Genomic DNA, 12056 nt, shown 5'->3' with positions numbered 1-12056 from the left:
TTAATGCATTTAATCAACGCCCCCCCCCCTACCAAAGTTTTTCCATAGTGGGAAGAACAACCCAGGAGGAGCCACTTTTCTGTATTTATAATGGTCAGTTGCTTTTTTGAAAAGTAGATTTCAGTTCTGAATGTTATCATCTGCAGAGTGAAATGGCATAATCCATTTTACCACCTCAGAGCTCTGCCACTTCATTCTTGACTCAGGGCCAAGCTACACATGACGAATGACACTTGATCAGCAAGTGTATTTCTCCCTGTTCACTTGCCCTCCACTCAATCCACTTGCCGTTCAAGTGTCATTCGTTATGTGTAGCTTGGTCCTCAGTCTTCTTCATGTATGAAGAAGGCATGTGACTTATAGTCACCATATTCGCACTGGCAACTGGCGGGGGGAGACTTACTGGCGATGTTTTCATGTCACTAGCAGTGCACTAACATCACTCGCAGAAGAGATGTTATCACGTCACTGGGCCTGCTGGAATTGCTCTGGTATTTGGGCATGTCATTTCTGGGCATACAGGGAGTGTTACCATCGCATCACCACATTGCCCTTCCAGCTTCCTGGCAGTCTTAATCAGACTTGACACTTTCTTCTTTGAAAGGAGCTTTGAGCTGGCATAGATGGAGCTGAGGCTCTGGCATGTTTAGGGAAAGAAGATGGACCTGTTAAGATACTGCATGTGCCAATAAGCCACATTCTTCAATATCCAACAGCTCAGCAATTAACTTGCCTCAGGCTTGATTTTTTTTACAAAAAATGGATTTCATCTCCTGGTCCTAGCATTTAGTGTCCGCCATCATCTGCTCCTTTCACTATGTTCTGTGTGTTGCACCTTGCCCCCCCCCCCCCCGTCAAAATGAAAGGCAGACACAAAGCTTGGGATTAAAATTGGGCCACGTTATTGATTACAACATAACTTGTGACTACGTCAAAGGATCTAGCTAACTAGCTGTACAGGTCAAGTGCTGGGGTCACCTTGGACCTCCACCTTGACCTGTCTGGGCGAGCCCCCACTGCCCCAGGGGTGAGCCATCTGGTGAATGGCTGTACCCGGCGGCCAGGCAAATGGTTCCCCCTCGAAGTCTGCAGCATCTCGCCGTACAGCATGAGGGCCTTACTTGTACAGGGGAGCCACGCAGCAGTCTGCCCTCGCCGCTGGCTACTGTACAGCCCACCAGCTGCTCCGGACAGACCCCAATTCCTCACCAATGAGGAATTCTTTGCTCCGTTCATGTTTATCTATATTCCTTCTACCATTACTTTTCCTGTGCTGAAGTTTACATTGTCATCTCCTTGTGCTAGGGACCTGTTTGATATTGTTGCCGTGTAAAGCATTGTACAAACTGATGGCATTGTAATAATTGCCTTGCTTCTTGCTGTTGGCTTTTCTTGCTAAATGCGATGAGGCAGGAGGAACCCAGAGTATGCCTTTTCAGATGTTGGCATATTTTGGGTTCCTAGTTAACCCAGCTGCTTCCTTCTGCAGCATGTAGCATTTAATGCTTTACTGAGCTGGTCTACCAAAGGAAAACACAGATTCAAATGTAGCTTTGTCAGCCTATTGATGCGCATAGTCTTTGCTTCTATTTCTTCACAAAAAGTTTTGTTATTCCCTTTCCTTCCTGGGTTATTTGTGTCTGTGTGCCCTCTATTCTGCCTTTCTACAAGCAACAGTAGGATAGCAATAATGAAGAAGATAAATAATATGGAAAAGAAGGAAATCCCCTCCAAAACATTTTCAAGTTAAAATGTTAAAGGAGACTCCATTTGCCTTTGGATGTGGCCATAATATGCCCTGAGCCAGTTCTTTCTATATATGTTTTCTTCAGACGCTACTTTCATTCAGTTTGTGAAAAGAGATGTATGGAAAATAAAACGGTACCTTTTGGAGATCAAATTTTGCTTCAGATAGGTCTTTTCCAGATACAGTTGTCCAGAGTGTTCCAGCAAACCTCCCAGTATTGCTTCCTATTCATGTCTGAACATCATTGTAAGGATGATGAAACTGAAATGAAAAATGGGAACAGACCAGCGGGGAACCTAAGTGTAACATTTTGAATGGAGCTTTCAAAGGTTATATTAAACCAAATCTGTTGATATTATTGGAGGCAAAACCAAGACCTGTACCAGACTAAGAGAAATATCTAGACTCTCATTTTTAAATTATTTTGTCACAAGTATGCAACTTTCATTGTGTTTGAAAACTTGAAATGGCCTGTAAATTGGTTTTAGATTTTAGCATTCCATGGAAAAGTCTGAATTTTCTCCTGTAACATTCTCACTGTCTAGACTCTTGAATCAAAATCTTGGAAAGCAAATTGTTCTTGCAGGAAATCAGCTGAGCAGGAAGCTGGATGATGGTAAAAGTGTAAATTTTATAAATTCTATCATTGAAAAGAGATTAAGCAGTATTTAGATAATGTAACAGTAAGTGTAAACCTCATAATTATGTCAAACAAATGGGTATAATATATAGACAATTAAAAAAAATGTTTTGTGTCTACTTCAGCTCTAGAACAGCTGCTTACAGAACTTGAAGATTTTCTGAAGATACTGGACAAGGAAAACCTCAGCAGCTCTGCCATAGTGAAAAAGAGCTTTCTTTCTGATCTCCTTCGACTCTGCACAAAATCAAGTGGTAAGCACCGACTTCAGCTGAGCTCGTTTTTGATACTAATATATTTCTGATACCCATGTTGAAATATCTCTCCTTTACGTTGGAAATTTTTAGTGTCCTAGACTTTATATAAAAACAACCAATGGTAGGATCCAGAGTTGCCCATGCAAAAGTGAAAAATATTTGTCTGTTATTACTGCATATTTCCCCTCAGAGACAGGTCTTTGAATGATGCAGGGAGATGCAGAAGGCAGGAAATATCAGATCTGCTGTGGAACGCCACTTACTGTTCTTTATATCCAAACCAACATCACTGTGACACCTGAACACTAACAAATTTACAAGGACAAAAGGTTTTGGGAAATACGACTGGCTTCATAATGTGTATGAAACAGTCCTCTTAAATGTCAGGTGTGCATATTCTGCACATGAGTGTAGAGGAAAGAGTTTGTAAACATGGCTTGATGGTTGTGAAGGGTAGTCGTAGTTCTGTCACATTTAATCTTGAGCTCTGTGATGCATGTTTATTCATTGAGGTTTCCTGCATCTTGTAATTGGCAACTGTGATAATAACATCAACTTTACAATGACAAGTGTAATTTAAAAAAAAAAAACTTGCTGATTTGTTTATTTTAGCATACAAAAGCTGTGCTGGTCCACAAGCCAAAGCTAACCCACAGACCACGTAATTCTTTTATTTAGGGCTAACCAGAGCACAGGGTTACTGGCAGGAAAAGGGCTTTAGAATCCCGGCCTGAAACATCTTTCTTCCCCCAGTTTCTTTGCTTGTGTAATATCCAGCATGAGGAAGAGTTCTCGAGAACTTAAAAGCTGGCACACTGTTTTGTGTCATTTTGATTGGTTCTAATAAAATGCTAGAATAAACCACAATGTTGATTGTGGTTTATTCCAGCCTACTCTGACATTCCTTGCAAGTGTTCAGTTCCTCTGTATGAAAAATCAAGTTTTGGCAAGGATAAAGTCAGTTAAGATGACACTGAGCTGCAAATCAATCAAGATGAGCTCAGCCCTTTCTCTGGTACTACAGAAGAAGAAAAGAACTAAAAAAATTAGTCTAGATCAAATAACTGACTTAAAAATTCCTCCTACCAGTATTTTGCTTTACATGTTTGCTGTTTGCCAGAATAAGGAGTTTATTCTTTGCTTTGTAGGTGGTGATGAGGAATACATTTACATGAACAAAGTCACCATCAATAAACAGTCTGAACCAGAGAAAGCAGAGAAAGGTAGGAATTTAAATGCTTTTAGTTTTCTGTGATCCCATTTCTCAGATAGGAAAGGACAAAGGCACATAAATGAGATTCTTTCTTTTGAGTATTTGACAACGGTGATTTCAGTCAGTTCAGAGCTGAGCTGAAGAATGCATCATAGTGTCTGCACAATTTGACAATTCTCCTTATATTTTCTGTGTAGCGCAAAAAGGCTGTGCATAAAAGTATTTCAGCAGCCTACCTAGGTGAATACCCAAAGGGGGAGTTATGAATAATTTCATAACATGTAATGTTAGTTAGCAAAGAGCCCCGTGGCGCAGAGTGGTAAGCTGCAGTACTGCTGCCCAAGCTCTGCTCATGACCTGAGTTCGATCTTGGCGGAAGCCGGGTTCAGGAAGCCGGCTCAAGGTTGACTCAGCCTTCCATCCTTCCGAGGTTGGTGAAATGAGTACCCAGTTTCCTGGGGGTAAAGTGTAGATGACTGGGGAAGGCAATGGCAAAACACCCTGTAACAAAACGTCTGACATGAAAACATCGTGATGCGACATCCCCCCCCCCATGGGTCAGTAGTGACTCAGTGCTTGCAAAGCCTTTAATGTTAGTTTAGCACATCCCAGAAGATAACATGTACTCTCTTATAATATAAGGCACTCCAGCAAAGTGTAAGTTTAAAAAATAATTTGTAGTACTTATAACACTAAAGCATGGGAATTCTTCCACGTTGTAAGATAAGATAACTAAATGTCACCTGGATAGCACTGCAATGATTGGTAGTGAACTGATGTGCTTCTCTGTATAGAGCACCTTGCTGGAAAGTGTATCACGTGCAGGAAAAAAGGGTTAACACACACACTGCACACAAGGCTGCATGTACCTGATTTTTCATTGATTAATTTTGCACATCCGCTAATGGATAGTTGGCATGGTAAACTCTGACATGTTCAGTTACTCATTCGGCTTTTGCAGCAGCCCTTCCTGGTTTTGGTGCTCAGATATTTTCAGTTTTTAGTTTATAGACGGAGTAGTTTAGGACATGATGCTGTAACCTCATGCTCTTCAATTAAGATGTGAAGAAGTGACGATCAGGAAAGAGAGAAGTAACAGATGTCCAATTTGTTTGGCTAATAACATCACTGCATATTCTGGATTCTACTCTGCTGCTTCTCTTCTTGCACCAGTAGCCAATTACAGGATATAAGTGCAGGGCTGTTATTGTGGCTTTCCAGACACAGGCTAAAAAGGACTAACGTAATTCTTTTATTTTTTTTAAAAAACCATGAAGTGTGCTGCAAAGCTAACATGCCATGGCAGCCTATTTAAGCTTAGAATGCCCCGATTTTGAACAGCATTTTTGCTACATAACCACAGTACTACTTCAAACATGACATTTTTCCAGTGTAAAGATAATCTCCATACACCATCATGTGCAAAGATGTCAGACTCACAAGTCTTTATTTTGCTTATGTTTACTTATGTCGAAATGCCCCATCATAACCATTTAGAAATGTGAATTGTGAGCTTACCTCTTGGATGGAAACTATAGATAAATGCTTTGATGCATGATTTCTGACTCTTATGTGGTAAATTTTTAAACAGCTACTATGTGGTTTTAAGTAGCTGCCGTGTGGTTAGCTGTCAGATCATGAGAAGAGGGGGCCTTCCATTTGCTGTCAGAATAACCAGTGTCGGAGCCCTCTGCTCCCGCCCCTCTCTAATTTCTTGTCTAATGTGAATTCCAGCATTATGATGATAAAACCACATTTTGTTTGCAAAGAAGATGAAGATTGGACTAGAAGGCTTTCCCCCAACAGCTTAGTCTGCAGTCTATTCTCAGTGCAGGTTGTGCTTAATTTAACTGTGGAAAAGACTGAACTGCCTGCAAGTTGCAACTATCACCCACTGCAGTAATGACAGGGTAAATATTTTGGGCTGCTCAATATAGACATACTGACCTTGCAAGTAGCTGGATTATTTTTAACATGTTTTGGTCTTCTGCACGTTTTCAGAGTTAAGTGAAAATATGCCAGTAAACACACGGAAACATATCCTTCGCTGTACTTTTAAAAAAATTCTTAGAGGTGATATCAAATGCCATTTTTGTGGTCTGTAATGCTCTCTGTAATTACTTCTCTGCTTCCTGCAAAACAAAATGTTAGCATCTAGGAATGTTTCAAAGCATGCTCTGTGTAATGGACATTTCGTGAGGAAGAACCACGCGTTGTTTTTGTTTCTGTTTGGGCCATAGTGCTGGGTCAGAGAGACTCCTTGATCAATGGAGAAGTGGAACAGCATTTGTCTCCTCCTCTGAAGAGTTTGCCAGACCTCCCGCCACCCAAAATAGTAAGCCCCTGTTTATTTCTTTGCTGTATAACAATAATGTAATGGATGAACATGAGTAGCCACGTCAGTCTGTCTGTAGCAGTAGAAAAGAGCAAGAGTCCAGTAGCACCTATAAGATTAACAACATTTGTAGTAGGGTATGAGCTTTCGTGAGCCACAGCTCACTTCTTCAGAATGCAGTGTGCAGTCTGTGACAGGCTGGAGCGCCTTTCAAAGTAAGTTAGATAGTGTGATGGTTAGATTAAGACCAAGGAGACCTCGGTTCAGATCCTCATTCTGTCATGATGAACCTCACTTGAGTGACCTTGGCTCAGTTGCTCTATATTAATCAGAGTACCTCACAAGGTTGTTATGAGGATAATTTGGAACTGCATACTCTGCCCTGTGCTCCTTGGAGGAAAAATGAACTGTAATGTAGAAGGCAGAGAAAAACTCTCAATGCTTTTTCAACCGTGCATATAATAATAATAGCAATAATAATATATTTATAACTGTACGGTAAACATTGGCAACTGTTTTCTTACAAACACTAACTTCTCTATGATTCATTTTGTTCACTCTCAAATATGTAATCTGTTCAGATACTAATACTGAACAATGAGAACATTTTGTTTTGGTGCATTTTTTGTTCATGTCGGCTACATCAAACGGATGTAAAACTTTAATTCAGTTGTGTATATAATCCATCAAGTTATAGCTGTAGCGTGTTGTTTGGATAGTTACTGTAGCATGAGTAGTTTAGAAAATGAATGTGAAATTAACAAACACAGGTGTAGGGGTGAGCATCACTCTTGAATGCAACAATATAATACAATGGCTGAATCCACACGTCCCGGCATAGCGCTAAACTGCCGGAACGATAGCGTCTTCCTGGCGCAATTTCTGACGTCATCACACCACATGGCATGATGACATCAGAAATTGCACCAGGAAGATGCTATCGTTCCTGCAATTTAGCGCTATGCCGGAATGTGTGGATTCAGCCAATAGCGGTGGAGAATGAGGACACCATTTTGTGATTCATGAGATGCTGTAGTCACAACTAACTCTCATCCGCTTCCCCTCACTTAACCAAGTGCGTCTCATTCTTCCTTATTGTTCTGCTTCCTTTTTTGGTTCTCTCACCCCAAAGTGAAATCTGGCTTTCCTCCATTTTCTTTCTAAAAGACAGTTTCCATTGGACAGGCAATATTATGAGTTTTTCAGAATATGTTTATTTTCTTTTAAACTATAGTTTTCACTAATTTAGGATCTAAAAAGAATCCAGAAATACTGACAGCCAGAAATTTTAAACTAGGCTGAATTCTTAATAGTCACTTCTAAGTTATGTTGAAGCCAGTGGGACTTATTCCCTAGTACAATTACGTTTACAATTTTTAGAGTGCAACTTTGGAGGCAGAGGTTGGGTCAGACCTAGCAAAGGTAAGGCAAAAGATGGTGTTGTGGTGGGATACTATGATGGCAGGAGAGAGGGAGGAGGAGTTCAGTAACTACTGGCTCCCTCCCCCCTCTGGGGTTGGATCCCATTGAAAAGATCTCCATGCACAAGAGGGGGTGATTCACTGATTCCTCTCACAGGAGCCCTCCAGCTCCGCCTTCATGCTGCTCCTGAGTTTCCCCTACCCATCAGAAACAGCATTTCAGGGACATTTTGGGTTGGGAAGGAGTCGGGGGGGGGAGTCATGCTTCTGTGCATGGAAGTTTTCTTGTCTTACATCTTCCTGACAATGAAAATGTCTGACTAAGAAAATTAGGAAGCTGCCCCAGAACACCCAACTTTGTATAGCAGGGATGTTTGCTAATAAAAGGGTCTATTGTGCTTTTAATCCCTAGTAGACACATCATATTCAGTGGACTTATTACAGATATTAAAAAATAAATAAAACCTAGTTATTGCCTTTTTACATTACTCCTCATACTTTGCACCCAAATCAATCCTTTCCCTTTCAAATACAGTGAGACTAGACCTAGCCACTTAGATATTAGACATAGTCATAGGAATCATAGCTGTGAGGAGCCTTGTGCTGCAGAATGAAAAAGACTTGAAACAAAATGTATGTACGTATGGATGTGGCGGGGGGGGGGAGGCCTGCAGATGGTCTGCTGAGGAAATGGTTCCGTGAGTTACAGTCAAAGAGTGATCTGAGGGATTATTGCTGTGAAAGGCCTCTTCACAGACAGTGCTGCATGGGATTTTAATAGCTGAGTGTCACTGCAGGGTCATGGGGCAAAGGAAGTCTGAGAGGGACAGAGCCTGTCAGATGTACTACTCTTGTTCTAATGAATACAGTCCATCATTTCATGTTTTCTAACTAATCTCTCAGACTGAACATAGCTGGCTGTATATTTTGTGGAAGCCCTGTGCTGAGAGAGCCCCCCACTTCTTTCTATTTAATGCATGTGTTCCTTTGAGAGAGAGGCTACAATGCTTGGTTGCATCCAAAAGGATGCTTGTGTCAGGGTATGCACTTATGAGTATCCCCACACATGTAGGATCTAGGCACTGGTTCCTGGGGGAACTTTTAATTCTGTGTCTGCACAGCTCCATGAATGGTTTAATATGCCTCCAGAGAAGAATGAAAGGAGTTGGATGCTTAAATAGTAGGTACCTTTATTGTCCTAACCAAGATGCAGAGTAGCTAATAAAAGTAATCTGATTGCTTCTCTATACAGCAAAATAAAACAGCGAGTCTAAGCAGTTCAATGATAAAATACAATCACAATTTATCTGTGACAATCCAAGCCATTCATTTTGCAAGTTCCCAGTGTCCAATAGTAATTACTTTAACTCCAAAGAGTGCAGTCATCCAACATGACTAGTCTAAGGAAACTATCCACCTAGAAGCAGAGACGAGTGTAGAGCTATTCTGGTAGGAAAGCAAAAACATGGCGGTGGAACGGTAAGGAAAAGACTAAGAGGAACTGGTGGGGAGCAGCCAGAGATCAGGATGGGAATACAGTAAGACCGAAGCTAAGAAGTGGGAATGAGAAGAAGGACATAGAGTAAAGGTTTAGAGAAAGGAAACAGGAGAGGAAAAATGAGGTCATACTCTACTTGTCCTGAAGAAAGAATCCTGTTATCTTGTTAATGGTAAGAGAAGCATCAGGAATCAAAACCAACACAAAGTGGAGTGGGGCTCTGGAAGCCCCTTTATACCCTTTTCCTTACTCATAAAAATGAACATGCTGGGGAGGTGCTAAAATCTTCATGGGGTATATGTTGGCAGAATGCCATTGGCTGAGACCCATCATGGGGACCTTGAGTGACTGACCATGTAAGGTGCTGGAGCTCTGGTTAGCTAATCAGGTTGATATTTATCCTGCCTGATTAAGCATTTGATTAAGTTTCTGGAGATGCCATTATTGCCAGGGATACTCCTGGGTGGCCTGGAGTTTCTAGAGGTTCTGGTTTTGTTCTGCAAACATTGGTCATTAATCGTTGTGTTTGGAGCCTTGGGGGATCACCAAAAAGACCTTTATTATGGTGTGCTAGTTTCCTATGGGAATTAGACTGCTTCCTTGTACATTGGCCTCATGATTGCACAGAGCACAAGTGTGTGGTATCAGGATAGATTCTCCATGCCAGCCTGTGCAAGGCCTGAGGGTTTATGAGGGCATAAAAACCCAGCTCCTAGAGGTGTGGGGGGTTTTTTGTTTTTTTTGTTTTGTTTTTTTTGGTAGGGAAGAATCCATTCTCATGGAAGAAGCATGGGTGGCACTGATGGGAGCAGGATCAGTAGGCTGCAAGCTTTGCTGGATATTGGTGAGCAAACCATGTCTTTATTGCATCTATTAAGGGATTTTCCATAATCTATTGATGCAAAAGCTGCATCTGGATTCACTGAAATATTCACCTAGCATTGGCTCTAGTGTGGGAAAATTTCAGAGTTGTCATCTCTGGGCTATGCAGTGGAACAAATACAATAATGCATTTTTCTCTCAAATTCATGTAGGCATAAATCATGATTCTTTAGCATCTTCTAGTTTCTTTTTGTTCTTTTTTCTCACCGAGCTCATCATTGGCTTTTATTTCTTTGGAAGCATGATGGTGAGTAATGAACAATTTGAGTTGCCAACCCTTTTGGCAATGATTGCTGTCTCCTTTTTCTAAAATGAAAAATTAGAATTTGGGTTCTTCACTAGTGAAGTTTAAACACTTGCTTTTCTTTTTATAAGGAGTAGCTCTGTCCAGCACTGTTATCTTTTCTTGTGCCACATAGTGTACAAGAAGGCAAATCCAAGAGGAGAGAGATTATATATTCTGCCCAGTAAATCCGTGATACGTGCCTGCCTGTCCTCCAAGGTCACTATCAAAGGTTTGCTCTGTGTGCCCCCATGTATTGAATAAAGCTGGGTAAGTGTGTCTCAGAGGCAGCAGCTTCTCATTAGTGGTGCGTGTACTATGGAACTCGCTCTTCACGAAGGTGCGCTTGCAGCCTGGCCCCAAACATATTCTCTTTAGTGACTGGGACATGACAGTTCTGGTGATGCAAAGACCTTTTTATTCTCCTACGTGTTTCAGAGCCTATGGCTAGCTTTAACAATCATGTCCATTTGAATGATGCCCTTTGTTATGTTTTTAGGCTTTTGCTGCTAATTTTTAGAACACTCTAATTTCATTTTCTTGATCCGAGATTTTTATGTTGAGTTAGTTTTTTATTCTGATGTTGGTGCTGTGATATATTGCTAACTGTATGGAGCAGTATTTCATGAATCTTTTATGAAAGAGGGAATGAATTGACACACAGTGCTGTATGTATATATGCAGTGGATACTTCATGTGTGGATGTGTATTATATACAGGATTCCACAAATTTTGGCTTTCCCAGTCCTGAATTTTGCAATATGTATAAAGAGCTAGAGGAAGCGAAGGGCCTTTTTCTTCCTTCATGCTGGATTTTGTAGCATTCAAACAGTTTTTTCTGCTTTCTGACAAATCCCATCAAAAGATGGCAAAGACTTCTCCTGCTCTTGAGATCTTAAGAACTTTGGAAATGGAGAGCTGTTTTCTTTGCCTTCTGGTTAGGCCTTTGCAAAAGCCAGCAGCAAGACAAAGAAATACGCCCCCCCCTGCAAATTCTATGTAGCTCATAGGAACTTAAAAGAGATCAATATCTTTATTTTAGGCATGTGGGACAGAATCATCATGGCAACTGGTAGTCTCATAAATGGATTTGTGGAAATCCTGATGATATAGCAACCATGCAATATCCTTTCATACTTGAAGGAATTAACTGAGTGTAAGCCAACATGGTGCCAGTCATGGAATCAGTGTGGTGTGGTCTCTTCCTCTCCCTGATGCTTGGGAATGTTCACCATATGGTGTAAATCCAGAAGAGTTAGTCATGTTAGTCTGTAGCCGCAAATTGTAAATAGTCCAGTAGCACCTTTAATAGTAAATAGTCCAGTAGCAACTTTATTGTAGCATAAGCTTTAGAGAATCACAGTTCTCTTCATCAGATGCATGTGGTGTGGTATTGTCACATTGTGACATTGCCCACCCTGCCCAGCATTGACCAGTGATGTGGAGCAGGTGATTTTTCATTAGTGTGGTGAGTGGAACTTGCCATGGGCATATCATTTTCAGAATCATCCCTGTGGAGTATATTAATATCTGCTTCCTTGCAAAATGTACATGTGTATAGGGAGCTGGGAAAAGGGTTCATTCACATATACATTTTCATCAGTTAATGACTGCAACATTGAAAGATGACTTGTGTACAGTTTGAAGACTGATAACACAGCAAGTTTCCTGAATCCAAGCAGGATTGTACTTGGATTAGAGACTTCCTGAGAAGTTTGTGTTGCCTTGAGTTACATGATGGAAGAAAGGCAGGGTATAAATAAATTGTCATAGGTTGAAC

At 40.9% G+C, this 12056-nt stretch overlaps 1 protein-coding gene across 2 annotated transcripts in view; it reads left to right on the top strand.

Moving 5' to 3' along the window:
- Positions 1-12056, top strand: part of AFAP1L2 (actin filament associated protein 1 like 2) — a 124990-nt gene that overhangs the window by 76073 nt on the left and 36861 nt on the right. For both annotated transcript variants that reach the window (XM_054982928.1, XM_054982927.1), the window contains exons 2-4: positions 2513-2641; positions 3793-3867; positions 6098-6192. In XM_054982928.1, coding sequence (XP_054838903.1) covers positions 2513-2641; positions 3793-3867; positions 6098-6192 — 299 coding nt within the window. The remainder of the gene's footprint in view (positions 1-2512; positions 2642-3792; positions 3868-6097; positions 6193-12056) is intronic.

The sequence above is a fragment of the Eublepharis macularius genome, chromosome 6, assembly GCF_028583425.1.
Source record: "Eublepharis macularius isolate TG4126 chromosome 6, MPM_Emac_v1.0, whole genome shotgun sequence".
Classification (NCBI taxonomy): Eukaryota; Metazoa; Chordata; class Lepidosauria; order Squamata; family Eublepharidae; genus Eublepharis; species Eublepharis macularius.
This window is presented reverse-complemented; position numbering and strand designations above follow the sequence as displayed.